Source organism: Pocillopora verrucosa, chromosome 11, assembly GCF_036669915.1.
Source record: "Pocillopora verrucosa isolate sample1 chromosome 11, ASM3666991v2, whole genome shotgun sequence".
Taxonomy (NCBI): Eukaryota; Metazoa; Cnidaria; class Anthozoa; order Scleractinia; family Pocilloporidae; genus Pocillopora; species Pocillopora verrucosa.
This window is the reverse complement of record NC_089322.1, coordinates 6,251,288-6,266,941: the sequence shown is the minus strand read 5'-3', so window position 1 is coordinate 6,266,941 and position 15,654 is coordinate 6,251,288. Positions and strand designations below refer to the sequence as shown.

The window sequence follows — 15,654 nt, the reverse complement described above, 5'->3', positions numbered from 1 at the left end:
TCCCATAGCTTTTAAGCCCCTAGATGTTTACGGAGTACTTGGCTAAGTTTAGACCCTATCGTAAGTAATAAGAAAGATGTAATTAACTCAAGGAAGGAAACATGTCATAACCAAGCACCAAAAAGTCATTCTTTTAGATGAATCAACGTACAAAACATTTCTCCTGAAAATGAGTTTCCTCGAATGAGGGTGAAGAATGATTGCAATATAAGTATCGAAAAGGCAATGCACTTGCCTTACTATGCAGTCAGATGCTATAAACAGCTCCGAAATTGCCGACTCAAACAGTTTGATGATAGGTCAAACCTTTTTAAACATCATCGTCCCTTTTTGCTATTTATAGTGAGCTGTCCTGTTGGATACTTCCACAATACCTCAGATTGCCAGGCATGCGCAGTGGATCATTACCAGGATAAAGAGGCGCAGACTTCTTGTGTTCCTTGTCCATCCGGGACATAAGCGTTTGGCGCGTTAGCATCTAGATGGCAGGGAAACTGTGAAGGTCTCTAAAGGTCTCTCGATTTGTGTAACAATAGCACTTCACACCAGTTGCTTCTTAAGCAAGTACCTTGTACAGCTTTGATGATTATAAACTAGAGTATGCTAGAGGTCATGTCGCTTGTTGGCCTGACCTAGAATAAAAGTACTGTGGAACCAAAGATTGTCTTATCCTTGACGTCCGTATAAGCTCGCTCGAAGCAGATCTCCGTGTACCAGGAAATCGTGACGAGTTTCCGTTCTCGCTGCCGAGTCGTCTCTACAGAGTTATTTCCCCCAGTTGTTGTTGTTCCGTCCGCGAAGATTCAGTTTCCCAGTTTGGGAGCGAAAAACTTATCGTCACAGTTGTCACTATTGTCGCCATAAGAATTTCTTACTGTTATTTTTACTGCCGTCGTAGTTTTTCAAAAGTGGAATAGAAACCGATAGAGTTGAATTGCAATGGAAGAAAAAGAGGTGAAAAGGCTTAGGAAGGGTGAACTGGCGTGAGCAAAGCAAGGGTGATGGTGGGGTAACGTGTTGACAGCGTTCAAGCCAAAATTGTTGGAGCTCGTCCCAATATCAGTAAAATAACAACAGGAGGCATTTAACTAATCGTACTGGATGCCAGGTTAATTCATCGCTGAAAACCATTCCTTTCTTCGCCCTTCCCCATTCCCTTGCCGATTCATCAAGTTTCTCTGATAGTTTGCCAGTTTCCCTTAATATTTAATGGTGGAGAGCATCGCATTGACGACAAAAGAAGTAACATATTGTCCTCAAGATTGCATCACTGTGACTTTACCGTGGCTTAAATTTGGACCTCTCGAACAGTTGTTCCTGCGTACTATTCACTAAACCACCGCAATTCCCAACTTTGATATATCCTCTCCTTAGATCCTTTGTGATATCGGCATCTAAAGGTTACCTCCACTACACAACAGCCCACGCACAAAGCATAAAACAAATATTCTTATTTTGGCCCAGTAAGGCATTAACAAAGTTAAGATTTTGTCTTATTTCGGAGTTCCAAGACGCGTTCGCTTGAATGACATGGCATCACATAGCAAGGTTTGATACATGCGAGCTACTTAAAGATTCATTTCGCTCTTTCTCATCTATTTTATCGTTCCCCCCTCAGAAGACCTCAGCGAACAACGTCTGAGACCAGGGGACACAACAATCCAGCATATGAGGATCCAATGAGTACCCGAGTCTATGAGGAAATTAAAGAACTGCAGTTTCCGAGTCCCCATTCCCATTATCAGTTACTGAACACGGAACCATATACTTACGCGGAGCTTCGAAACAGTCACTCTGAAGCCTAGGGAAATAGTTTGACGACTTCAGATAATATGAGTTGAGATTCTTTTTTGTTATAGTCCTACCTTCACCGGTTTTGCCCGTGGATATGCAAAGCATAGGAAAAAGCAACGCGTTAATTCGGCCTAGGAAGTCTGGGGAGAGCATATAATTCATATAGGACGCCAACCCAATGTTAATTATGGCAAATCAATTGGGGTGGGCTCTTGTGGGGATGACGGCTAATTTTTTGCCGATAATGTACCGCGGAGTAGCCCTTTTATCAGAATGTGAACAACTGAATATTCCCTCTCAATGCTTTGTTAGGAGAGTAGAAATTAAATGTCAAGGTTTTTTCAGACTTGACCCGACGAAATGACCAATTATATTGTGCACGTTATATCCACGAGTTCATCATAATGTCACTTGGATCTTGTTATACAGCATCTATGATGGATTCCAGTGCGGAAGGTCTATAAGGATTAGAGGAAAGGTTCAATACTTCTTACAAGCATCGAGGGAAGCGTTATCACGGAGAAAATGGCCGCAATTCAACGATAAAACCGCCCACGTAGACAATCCAAATCCAATCCCTTGGACAGTGTAATACGTTACAATCAAAGATACACTTTGGGTGCAATGTAGACTTACGAATTCAGAACAAAATGTTTCATTCTTAGTTGGATTTGGACCTTTATCAGTTTCGTCATCTAACAAGAGTATCTCATCGAAAAAAAGGATTTTAAATTTCGTTTTCCAAAAGTGTTTGTAATACCGCATTTGTTCCCCTTTTCACTTGTGTCCCGCAATATTATGGAGAAGTAAAACATGTTACAATTCTACCTTCAGACGAACAACAATCTTACTAACTTTTTTCATCAATAAATAACCCCATCCCCATGCAAGTAACTTCTTTACGACATGATAATGATTACCCTCGCGCTATCCAGGCTTTAATTAGGCTTTCATGAGAAATTTTTGACTGGGGAGAAGGGGAGGGAGCCCTGTATGAGAAAAACTAATTTCAACCCTCAAGTCCAATTAAAAAAAACTTAAACTTTCGTTTAAAATTTTTTCTTCAAGATGAAAGAGAAGTTTGTAGGAATGTGGGTATTAGGAATTGTGAGCCAGTACATTGTGAGACTTCACCGCGTCACTATGAACACTACCGAAGCGAGTAGTTGAGAAAAGGACTTGTACGGGCCTGAATTTTTTTCAGGTCCTATTTTCAACTACTCGTTTCAGTAGTGTTCTTAGCTGCGAGGAGCTCTTAATTTCATTTCTTCACCGCAGTGCAAATATATGAATTTCATACATCTAAAATCATCATTCACCGCGTCGTTTAAGATCTTTATCGAAGTTCGCTCTTCGATTCCACAAGAATGAGAGGTTACTTCCACTCAGCCTTGGATGTTAAACGGCTACTGATGAAGAAGAAACGGGATTTTCTTTTTAGTATCCAGTGGCATGTTAGCAAATTAGTTTATCCAGAGAATTTTCCATCTACGAAGTTCGGAACAAATGATGTTTATTTCTTTAAGACAACCGCTGATCAGACTCTAGTGATTGAGGCTCACGTGGGCCTTGATGACAAATGGCGGGGGGGGAGGGGGGGAAGAGAGGAGCGGGAACGGGAGGTGAAGAGCAGTTTTCGATTTTTCAATTATATAGTACTGAAGCGTTCAGTGAAAAACTTTAATACGTTTCCTGTGAACAGCGAAATATCATGGATTTTGTTCTAATATCTAATAATATCTATTTCTACTCTTTTTTCAGCTAGTAAAAACATTGTTTTTGTTAAATCGCGCGTTCTGGTATTTGTTTTATAAAGGGCATGACAGTTTTCGAAAAATCGACCTCCAATGTTATCTTAAATTTGAGCCTCGACATTGGTCGCCACGAGTGTTCGCTGGGGTGATCAGAAAATCTCTCATAACCCGATAAATTTAAAAAATCAGATGAAGTGGATTGTGGTTCTAGAATGTACGAGAAGTCAGCGAAATCTATTTTTCAAGCTAGATCAGCCAGCCTGGATACTCTCTCTTAATTATGAATATGAATAAAAATCATCAATTTAAAAGAGCAAGATTCTTAAAAAAAAGTACTAATTAGCAACTTAAGAAATTCTTTACTTGGGTACATATTCTGACTCTTTATTATCCGTAGAACTGCAACCTTTTGTAGCAACCTAAGAAATGAGAAAGTAATGAACTACTTCTTCAGAAATAAAAAACATATCGATTGAGTGAGTTTCCAGATTGGAATATTAAAAGCATAAATAATGCAAGATATTATGAAAAAATTAAAACGGTCTAATTCTCACGTGCTAAAAAAACACAACGAGTAAACCTAAATTAAAGACCAAAAACGTCTATGAATCAGCACAGTTACTAAACTACTACCACGAGTTTCTTTTATAAAACAGCACAAGGATCAACTCTCTTTCTTTACTGTCTTAGCCAAGATAACTTCCTCCCGACCTCTAGTGTCCTTGAATGTTCTTGACCATACTTGGAGGTATAAATTACCAGTGCACACTTATAGCAGTCTTTTGCTTCGTCTGTGTCGCCCAGATCACTGTTTAAATTACCCAGATTGTTGTAAGAGCTTGCAACATCAACATGCTCAGGTCCCAGCTGTTTCAGACGAATCTCCAGTGCACGCTTATAGCAGTCTTTTGCTTCATTTGTGTCGCCCAGATCACTGTGTAAAGTACCCAGATTGTTGTAAGAGCTTGCAACATCAACATGCTCAGGTCCAAGCTTTTTCAGACGAATCTCCAGTGCACGCTTATAGCAGTCTTTTGCTTCATCTGTGTCGCCCAGATCACTGTGTAAATTACCCAGATTGTTGTAACACCTTGCAACATCAACATGCTCAGGTCCCAGCTTTTTCAGACGAATCTCCAGTGCACGCTTATAGCAGTCTTTTGCTTCATCTGTGTCGCCCAGATCACTGTGTAAATTACCCAGATTGTTGTAACACCTTGCAACATCAACATGCTCAGGTCCCAGCTGTTTCATCTGAATCTCCAGTGCACGCTTATAGCAGTCTTTTGCTTCATCTGTGTCGCCCAGAGCCTTGTGTACAGTACCCAGATTGTTGTAAGACCTTGCAACATGAACATGCTCAGGTCCCAGCTGTTTCATCTGAATCTCCAGTGCACGCTTATAGCAGTCTTTTGCTTCATCTGTGTCGCCCAGATGACTGTGTAAAGTACCCAGATTGTTGTAAGACCTTGCAACATCAACATGCTCAGGTCCCAGCTTTTTCAGACGAATCTCCAGTGCACGCTTATAGCAGTCTTTTGCTTCATCTGTGTCGCCCAGATCACTGTGTAAAGTACCCAGATTGTTGTAAGAGCTTGCAACATGAACATGCTCAGGTCCCAGCTGTTTCATCTGAATCTCCAGTGCACGCTTATAGCAGTCTTTTGCTTCATCTGTGTCGCCCAGATGACTGTGTAAATTACCCAGATTGTTGTAAGACCTTGCAACATCAACATGCTCAGGTCCCAGCTGTTTCATCTGAATCTCCAGTGCACGCTTATAGCAGTCTTTTGCTTCATCTGTGTCGCCCAGATAACTGTGTAAATTACCCAGATTGTTGTAAGACCTTGCAACATCAACATGCTCAGGTCCCAGCTGTTTCATCTGAATCTCCAGTGCGCTCTTATAGCAGTCTTTTGCTTCATCTGTGTCGCCCAGATGACTGTGTAAAGTACCCAGATTGTTGTAAGAGTTTGCAACATGAACATGCTCAGGTCCCAGCTGTTTCATCTGAATCTCCAGTGCACGCTTATAGCAGTCTTTTGCTTCATCTGTGTCGCCCAGATCACTGTGTAAAGTACCCAGATTGTTGTAAGAGGTTGCAACATGAACATGCTCAGGTCCCAGCTGTTTCATCTGAATCTCCAGTGCACGCTTATAGCAGTCTTTTGCTTCATCTGTGTCGCCCAGATGACTGTGTAAAGTACCCAGATTGTTGTAACACCTTGCAACATCAACATGCTCAGGTCCCAGCTGTTTCATTTGAATTTTTAACAGCCATTTACCATAGACTAGCGCCGCTCTAAACCTACTGTGGTTTAGGCACATGTCATTAAGGCTCCAAAGGCCATCCAGAAAATTACACAAGGCTCTTTCGGTCTCTTCTGGTATTCCTTTCCCGAGTGACATGTCTTCAATTTTTAAGCTCAACGTTTGAAGATGGGGAACTATTCTTGTTCCCACAACAATAGATTCCAGCTCTTCAAATTTTGAGAAAGACGTTACTGCACCATACACCACTTTGTAGCTTTGATCCTTTGCGAAACCTTTCGTCGCAGATTTAATAACATCAAGAACCACACCATGGACTCGAATATAAACACCAGTTGATTCTTCTTCAATTAGCAACAGTGAACATCGACTCATCCTCGTTCTTATCATATCTTCATCTTCAAATTCGTCATCAGTTGTTTTAACATACTCGATAATAATGTCTTGCAGTATCGGCTGTGATGCACACATTGAAAGAAAAAGGAACATGTGATGCAAAATTATATCATTTTCCATCACCATTTCGACAGCGAGTGTTATTGCTTTGGTCATGGTCTGCGGATAGGCTGGATTTGTCGCAGCAAGAATGCTTTCAGTATTGCTTCGTTTCCCCTCTTCCAATTTCTTCAAATAGTCGGTCCAGCCAAATTTCGAGGTTCCTTTATTCTGACGAACTTGTCTCACATACGTGGCTGCGGCTGCCAATGAAAGTGGCTGGTAGTCTAGTTCTTTCGCAATTTCTTTTTCCATCTTGGCATCTGAGATACCAGAAAGGAGGTTAAGCAGAAAGCACGCATCATCAGGATGCATTCCGGCGCTGATTGAGATATTTTGTATGGAAGAGCTTGACAACGGTATAGACGCAGTGTCTTTTGTTGTTATTAGCATCTGACCCCTTGCCCACAACTCGCTGTCTGCATCTGGCAAATAATCGCTTGTACGAGATTCGCTGGTCACATTATCAACTACTAACAGCCATGAAGCGTAGTGCTCAATTTTTGTACTTATTAAGGTCTTGAAATATGAAATCTTCTCGTCTGTGTTCAAATCCTTGGAGCGGTAAGTGTTTGTTATTTCATACCCGGGACAATTGCAATGTTGAGCGAAAAGGACATACGATTTCAAGAGTGCTTCTGAGTTTTCAGCATTCAACGTCATGACAAATGAAGCTGCAGAAGGTATTTGTTCGACCTCGTCGTAAAATCGCCTGGCTGCTAAACGGGCCAGCTGAGATTTTCCACTTCCTGGATTTCCTGACAAATACAGTATGCTCAACCCATCATTGGCGTCTTTTAGTGTTTGGAGGTTTTGTAAAACTTCACCAACTTCAGATTCCCGACTAGCGATGTCGTGGCTAGGTTTGGGAGGGAGAATACAAAATGGAGAGACATCGAAATTTAATTGCTCTTCTAGGGCAAGCCTCTGTTCTTCTTTCACTTGAAGTTCCTCTTCTTTGTCTTTAACTTCTTGTTTCAAGTCGTCAACCTTCCTTAAAACTTCGTTTAACTCCTCCGTTAAGAAGTTTGTCTGATTTTGAACTTCGTTGATTTCCAATGACGGGAGACCGAGTGCGTGGAATGCAGTTTTAACCTTTGTAATGACAGTTTGGAAATCTCCGTTGGAGAGGTGGCCCCGAGGCATATGTGCAAATTCTTCATTTCGAAATTTCCTTAAGTCGTCCGCATTTGATCTAATTGATGGATCGAGAGAATATATGCAATCTGAATACAGGATAGCGTAAAACAGCATGGTACAATCCCACTCAGCTCTATCGCCATTCTTCATGGTTGTCAACAGCCCAGCGTTTCTTTTTCTGTTTCGAGTAGACTCGCCATTCCAGAAGTCCATTCCATTTTTGGGTTGATCTTTCCATTCTCCCGTTGTTGTCTTGTATCGATTGTCCCATTCTTGTTTGAAGATGGTTCGCAGACCCTCAGTTAGTATGTCAGTGACAACGTAACAAATCCTGTAGTAATTCAGTTGCTCTGTGGTGTACTTCAACCCAGTGGCCATTATCAGTTACATCCTATTAAAACCATAGTTATGTTAGTACCAAATTCGGTTATGTGAGTAGGTCGCTATACTTTTGCTGATCCTTTAACGGTTTTGTGGTACTTGGTGTGAATATTTATTTACCTACCAAGATATTTTCGCTGATACATGTCAATTATATTTTAGAGAGGAAGTAAGGGCAATTGAAAAACTCTCGCTTTCAAAACAATTTGCTCGATGGCGTCAAGGGCTAATAAAAGGGAGGAAAAGAGAGTGGTAAAGATCCACTGTCACTCATAACTTAAACGTCAGTATAATACAGAGAAGTGTTCAGAGCAACCAGGATACGGTTTATATGTGAAAGAAACCATCTTCTTGCTTCCTTATTTCTTAATTTGTTTCTTTCTTTCAGTGTTCACTCTTTCAGTGTTCACTTGGTTCCACGATAGGTATTTTTCGAGACACAGTCGACCTGAAATATGGAACTCGACAGATCTCATCTGATTTGGCTCCTTCGCATATTAGAGAGAAAAAACTAGGTTAAAATGTTGACACTGAATCACTCAGTCCAAGAACAAAATTACGTAGGGAACTCATGGTCGAAGTCAATGACAAGGGAGTTTTTAAGCTTTACGATTATCGTCTTCTGCTGAGCTGGCAGTTTTTTTCAGCTTGTGAAGTAATTGGTGATGGTAATCTTACAAAAGATAAATTGCAAGTCTCCTAACATAAAGGATCACTCTTCCCTTAGTTCAAGCATGCTGATGGGATCAAGAACACTGCAAGGTAGTGAGAGGGTGGCGTACGTGGGAGATAAGGGAATGCAACAAGGAGGAGTCCCCATCTTGATGAGTGTGAGGACAAAGAGAGCCTTAATGGAATGGATGCCAATCTGCATGAGGACCATTAAGGCAAGATTCTACTCAAACCACAAAAGCTAACGGTAATAAAAGCATATGCACCAACAGACGATACGATGGACGAGGGAAAAGATGAATTTAACAATCAACTGCTAGACTCTGTTGCAAGCTGCAATAGTCATGATATGATTTTGATGATGGGAGACCTGAACGCTTACGGGAGTAACAACATTGACAGAGAGGAGGTACTGAGGAAATTTAGTGTCGGAGTCATGAATGGTATTGGGAAAGGTTATGTGACCTCTGTGGTACGAATGGCTTAATTGTAAGTGGAACAGTTTCCTACAGAAAGAGATCCATAAGCTGACCTGGAAGTCACCAGGTGGGAAGACTGTTAACCAGCTCGACCATGTCTTTGTGAATGGACGCATGAGAACATCGATTCTGGACACGAAAGTGATGGGAGGAGCAGACGTATATGGTGACTACTACCTGGTGAGAACCAGAATGAGACTAAAGTTGGCAAAGGCGCATGGGAAGAAGAAAACAAGTGTGAGATTTGACGTGTGTTAGTTGCAAAATGAAGTGATCAGGAGGAGATATAACATTAAAGTGAAGAACAGGTTTGCAACGATATGAGATAGAGAAGATTCAAAGGAAGTACGACAAGATCTTGATGACGTACAGAGATGCCACAGAGAAAGTTATTGGAAGGTAAAAAAGGAGAGCAGGCCATGGATAGGAGACACGACGTGGGAAAAAATTCAGGAGGGGTAAGACGCAAAACTTAATATAGAGGGTGCGAGATTGGAACGACTTGAACAGCGATAGAGAGAGGAGTATAGTGCGAAAGAAAAGGAAGTGAAAGAGAGTGCTAGGGAGGATAAGAGGAATTGGTCGGAGGAAAGGGCTACAGCAGCAGACAAGGCCGCTGAGAATTGTAGAAACGAAGAGCTAAACAGCATAACTAAGACAACAGCCGGGAACAGAGGAGGCGAGAATTGCGTGCGAAAGACAAACTGGGGGTGAATAAGACACAATCACAAGAAAGATTGCAGAGCTGGGTAGAGAACTTGGGTAAAATTTTAAACAGAGATGACCCCACAAATCCGGTGGAAGAGAAAGAAGAAACAGAAGAACTGGAGTAGATTGAGGATGCGTTCAGGAAAGCAAAGCCAGGGCCCAGACCTACTAAGGGCTGACATGGAATACACCGCAAGTAGGCAGACTGATAATATAACAGGCTTTAGAAAAGTAAAAGGTGGCCAGAAGTGTGTAAGAAGAGACTTGTTGTCAATAAATTAAGAAAGGTGATTTGCGTGATTGTAACAATTGGAGAGGAGTGACTTTGCTACCCACCATCCATAGAATATTCCACAGGATGCTGCTAGAACGGATCAAGAAAGGTTTAGACAAGAAGCTTAAAAAAGAGCAGGCCGGCTTTAGACCAAATGGAAATACAACTGAACAGATCTTTACATTAAAGAAACATCTTAGAGCAGGCAAATGACTGGAGGGGGAGTCTGCACACGCACTTTGTGGACTTTGAAAAGAAGCCCTCGATTCGGTACACAGAGAAAGCTCGTGGAACACCACGGGGAGCAATGGAATTCCGCGCAAGATGGTGAGAGTGGTAGTGGGGATATACGGAGGGTTTGAATGCGCCGTAATCGACGGATGGGAGATATCAGACTGGTTCAAGATTTAGTCAAGAGTAAAAGCAGGGATGCGTAATGTCAAGATTCTTATTCCTACTGGCTATGGATTGGATCATGAGGAAGACAACAGCAAGACGCTGAGGATGGAGTTTGCAACGAACAGGGAGAGCATTGTGGTGAATGGTGAAGAAGTGAAAGATGTCGAGGAGTTTGCGTATCTTGGAGCTATTGTAGAAGAGAAAGGTGGAGGCAGTGAAGATATTAGGAACAGAATGCAGAAGGCACGAGGTGCATTCCAGAGGCTATGGAAGGTGTGGGTAGCCAGACGAATAGGAAAGAGAGCCAAGATGTGCCAAATCAAGACTTTAGTCCGATCGGTCCTGCTACATGGTTGCGAAACATGGAAGATCACAAAGACCGATGAAAGAAAACTGAACAGTTTTCAGTTCTAATGCCTAAGACGGATACTGAGAACAAGATGGCAGCAAAGAATGACAAACAGGAGAGCAGTTGAAATGGCAGACACCAATTAAATTAGCTGCGAGGTGGGAAGAGGAAGGTGGAACTGTTTAGGACACTCAGGAGAGAAGGTGTGAACGACTTTTTTGGGGTATTGGGGTGGACACCAGAATGTCGAAGGGCGAGAGGCAGACCAAAGACCAGTTGGAGATGAACTGTTGAAAGAGGAAAAAGGCAAGGCGATATGGAAGAGCTGGATTGTGGCTGGGGCGGCGACACGCAACAGGGGGGTTGGGCGGACAATGTGACGGCCTTATGCACCTACTGGCCCAACGAGCAATGATGATGATAATGATGATGATGATACACACCACACGTGACAGTTAACTTTAATTTACGTGCGAAAGATCGGAAACAAAAATAAATTTAGAGAAAAAGTGTACCGAACTTGTGGGGTACACTTTACTCTCAGTCCTCAAATTCTGTCATTGTTTGTCATCAACGTTCACCACGTCACAAACTTCCAACGCTCTCTCCTCAAACCTATCACTCTAATTATCACCTCTCCTATTTCAATCTTAACCTAACCGTGACTGCGTGAGTCTCATGTCACGCTACTTCCGTTTAAAAGGTTACTTGGAACTTACTTTCGAATCAGTGAGTTACATGATACATACCGTTCTAGAAGTTTGAGAAAACTTGGGAATACTTGAACTGTCTGCAATCAAAGGTTGAACAATTTAGAATCACGTGCTTTTAAAGCTGCTCAAGCAGCAAAATTATCTGTCGGTTCTTTTTTTATATCATAAGCAAAAAACACAGGCACTGTGTTTGGTTCTTACCTAAGATCTATTGGAGGACAAATGCATTTATTATACAAAACAAATAGAATCCATGCTGCCTGGGTTTTTTTTTATGATAATAGATCACAGATGTCACAAATGTGGTAAAAACATCAGTGATACACTCAGCTGCGCTTCGCGTGCCTCTTTTTTGTTCTTACCACATTTTGACGCTATCTGTGATTTCTTACTGAACAAACGCTGGGCAACATGTAAGTTATTTTTTAAATTAACAAGTAAGGAATATCAAAACTTCTTATGTACGCTGTTAGACATTCTGGACTCCTTCTGGCGAAAGCAGCTATTCTGCGCCTTCTGCATCAAGCACTGCCACGATTACTGAGTTTCTATTCCTTATGGTTTCTTTTGCAAGTATTCCGAAAAATGTTTACTTTCTGTCCACGGTTTATGTGATCGTAATCAGTCAAGAATTACATTCGCAACTAGTCATGCGTAATGAAGGAATACTGAAAAACGGAACGGAATTTTTGATAAAAACTAGCGGGAAAAAGGATTTCTCCTAGCCCTCAGCGAAGAAATATACTGGAAATAACAGGCGCCCTTCTATGGAATATTGACATTTGGAACATGATTTAAAAAGGCACTTAGCGAAAAGCATTTGTTTTCTTTGCTGTCTTATTTGTTTTCTTATTTTTCCCCTTTTCTATCTCCCACACAAGAGATCTCACAAGCTTTAAAGTTTGCACCCTACATGTACTATGCATTAGTCAAGATTATTTTTCAAACTTCTTTCGCCCTACAAAAGTGTACAAAATTCGTGGCTCACATGAGAGGGGGCTCATCCGGAAGATCATAATTTGCAAGCAAAACACTTCGAGAAACTTTAAATGGAAAAGAAAATACTGCTAAGGCGTTTATCAAATGAATGTGATGTCATACCAACGGGCCATATCTCTTTATTCGCTAACGTAATTACTTTACTGAGTAGGTTACTAGGTTGCATCAATTGAGACAAGATAATTTATTTCCTCGTGGGTACGTTTGGCTGCACTCACCCGAAATAATTGATCGTTCAAGATGAGTCAAAATCAGGGGTAGACCAATGAATACAGCCTTAGTAAAAGACTTTCCCCAGATTAAGCCAAGAGATCTATTTGAAATAATTAGCGACCTTCTATGAAGTATATCATTTGTTATACCGACTACCATTGAATTCGCTTTCGTTTCATCATTGGTCCATTTTTTTGCCCCCAGAAAAATAACACAACAATGTGCCTTGACCCGTTCATCTTAACTCTTTTTCAAACTTACTTCGCTCTACAAAAGTCGGTAAAAATTCCTCGCATTAAACACCATTTTACTTTGCTAACATAAATGGAAAGTAAGTAATAAAACAGGGAAATATTACGTTTTGGTGAATCGTTGAATGTACGGATATCTGGCGTGATATTTTTCAAGCAAGAAAATGTGAAATCTTGAACAGAGGTCAACAATAACCACCATTGTAACAGCATAGACTAAAGAAAAAGGCGGATAAAAAGGCAACCTTCAGGCACGCGTGCCTTACGTGATTACTACAACAATCAAGTTTAAGTTATATTCAAGAATGTTTTGATCAAAGTCCTTTTCAGAGCAGAAACAAGGATAAAACATATTTTAAAACGCTTTTTTAACAGACTGTAAAAATCTTCTCAAAATCTATGCAGTAAGTACAACAGTTGGTTTTGATTTTCGTGTAAGCCTCAAAATTTCAACCAGACAAGACAAAAAACAAATAATTGCTCATGCGCAACCAGCCTTCAACTCGTAAACAAGAACACGAAAGTGAAACCAGTGTGTTACGTATTGTGACCCTAACAAATAATAAGCCAATGACATTGAGTCTTTTTGATTGGCGTCGATAACCACAAACGTCACATTTGTGCGTTGAACCATTAAGTGTAAGCTGAGCTGTTTAGTCCGATGTAGGTAAAAAATTATAAAAAGCAAAGCGCATCAGCTCGCCCTCGGTCCTTAAAGCAACATTTTAAGAAATTCTCGAATCGGCAGGAGTGGGTTCTGAGGAGAAGGAAAGGGGGGTTTACTTGCACACAATTCCACATTCCCTCTTTGAATTCAAGGCAGACAAAAGACAACATCAAGAAAATACTCAATTTGGCGATTTTCTAACTGCAGTCGTGTCTGCTGTGATATTTCGAGTAACTGGAGTAAGCTCTTGAACAGAGGTCAACTATATTCGTATTTCTTCTTCTAGAATGTGCCGCTCAAATTTTATTTTTGAACCGCATTGAAACAATTCTTGGAGCAAACAAGGAAAAAGTTTTAAATTGAGAGTCTTTCACCGGAGGAAAAACTTTCGAACGAACAATTCAGTATAAAGTTCACAATCTTCAGCAATAACACAACTTATAATTTATTCATCAAAATACACCGCCAGATAGGAGCATATAAGGTTACAAAATTAGAGGAAAGTGTTTGTGGACAACGGTGAATTCGAAAAGATCTCTGATCGACTGCGGAGTTGTTTTTGTCAGTTTATTTCCACGGTGTCCTCGCACATACATTCGCAAAACTTCCCCAACATCAAAACATACACAATGACTAAATCGACACTGAGAAAGTTCATGATCCTTTATCAATCTCGCCGGAGATCGAAGGCTAGTACTGTATTTCCTACTGTTGTCCTAAGGAAGGTGGATGTTTCGTTTCAGTTCCATGATTAACAAGTCCTGGCCCGCTACAGAAACAATTAAATTACACTATAATACAATTTCCTTACCAGCGAGGCTAATTTCCGTGCTTTGAGGAACAACTAAGGCTGATAAATACTTTCGTTTGTCTTTCGATCTTTTCCCTGCCTCTGTGGATCGTGATGGTCGGGCTCGCTCGAAGAAGACTCCTAGCCGTTCGCTTGCAATCCAAACGTCCCGATCTGTACACCAGAGGTGAAAAAAAGCGCATTAAACAATAATCTCTAGATCGAAGACTAATGTATTTCTTGATGTTGTCCAAAAACAGGTAGATGTTTAGTTTCAGTTTTAAAATTAGCAAGTCTTGGCCCGCGACAGAAAAAATTTAATTACACTATACAATGTACTTACCAGCGAGGCCAATTTCAGTGCCTTGAGGAACAACTATGGCTGATAAATGCTATCGATCTTTTCACTGCCGCTGTGGATCTTGATGGCCGGGCTCGCACAAAGAAGACTCCAAGCCGTGTGCTCCCAATCCAAACATCCCGATCTGTGCATCCGAGGTGAAAACAAAGCGCATTTAACGATAATACTTTATCTAATATTGTATTTGACGACGATGCATTACCACAGCCTTTTCAAGCGATTTGAAATTCAGCAAATCAAGAATCGTAGTAATTCTGTCAAGTTCTCCACGGAATAAAAGACGAATTCCCAAATTGTTGTATGCAAAACGGAATCGATTTAGCATTTTATAGATGATTAAAATGAAGCAGGGTTGAAATAGTTCGTAAAGCCGTTAAGCTTTGCAGTTTGAGCTTACGAGCAACAATTTGTAACAACACCCTTCATGGATCTCACGCCAAGCAATGTCTCGTTGTAATCAAACACTAGTTGGAATTTGCGTCTCAAATGTAGCTTACAAGTGATCTATACTTACTTTTTTAAGGATTTCAGGAACGATCGAGGGAACACGTCGTCGTTTTCAGCCAGCAAAATGACAAAGTATTGCTTGAAAACAACCACGAACAAAACTGAAACGAATTTGCATAGCGCAGTATATTTGATGAAATTGTTGACTTTTACGTCACCAGCAGACAGATTTGCACCTGCTCTTATCGGCATTCAAACTGCAGATGACTAAATTGAAAGCTGGGGTAGGGTTAGGAGGAGGAGGGTAATTAAAGAATTTTATTCGTTTCGTGCTTAAAAATTCTGGATAATCAACGATATTTAAGGAAAAGTCATTTTTAAAACCTGAGAGGTTGGGGGAAATTTTTTTTTTGGGGGGGGGGGTAGAGGGTGGGATCACATGGAGTTGAAAGAAGGACTGTAGAAGATTGACTGCTGATTAGGGAAGATCAATTTAA

The 15,654-nt window shown here is 40.9% G+C and overlaps 2 protein-coding genes and 1 pseudogene across 3 annotated transcripts in view; 1 reads left to right on the top strand and 2 right to left on the bottom strand.

Moving 5' to 3' along the window:
- The window catches only part of LOC131783598 (sorting nexin-5-like), a 41,719-nt gene that overhangs the window by 14,977 nt on the left and 11,088 nt on the right, over window positions 1-15,654 (bottom strand). The window lies entirely within an intron of this gene.
- Window positions 3,480-15,329, bottom strand: LOC136284398 (uncharacterized). 2 transcript variants are annotated; one of them, XM_066174706.1, is made up of 6 exons: window positions 15,225-15,329; window positions 14,693-14,834; window positions 14,371-14,523; window positions 13,000-13,108; window positions 11,466-11,506; window positions 3,480-7,845 (listed from the first exon to the last, which is right to left on the bottom strand). In XM_066174706.1, the coding sequence occupies exon 6, from the start codon at window positions 7,830-7,832 to the stop codon at window positions 4,227-4,229; it is 3,606 nt and encodes a 1,201-aa protein (XP_066030803.1). In that variant the 5' UTR covers window positions 7,833-7,845; window positions 11,466-11,506; window positions 13,000-13,108; window positions 14,371-14,523; window positions 14,693-14,834; window positions 15,225-15,329; the 3' UTR covers window positions 3,480-4,226. The 2 variants fall into 2 exon arrangements, with proteins under 2 accessions (XP_066030803.1, XP_066030802.1); XM_066174705.1 differs by lacking the exon at window positions 13,000-13,108.
- LOC136284115 (uncharacterized) lies at window positions 8,570-11,131 on the top strand (annotated as a pseudogene).

Excerpts from the sequence above, each read along its gene's own strand:
- LOC136284398 (XM_066174706.1), bottom strand. The coding sequence starts at position 7,832 with ATGGCCACTGGGTTGAAGTACACCACAGAGCAACTGAATTACTACAGG.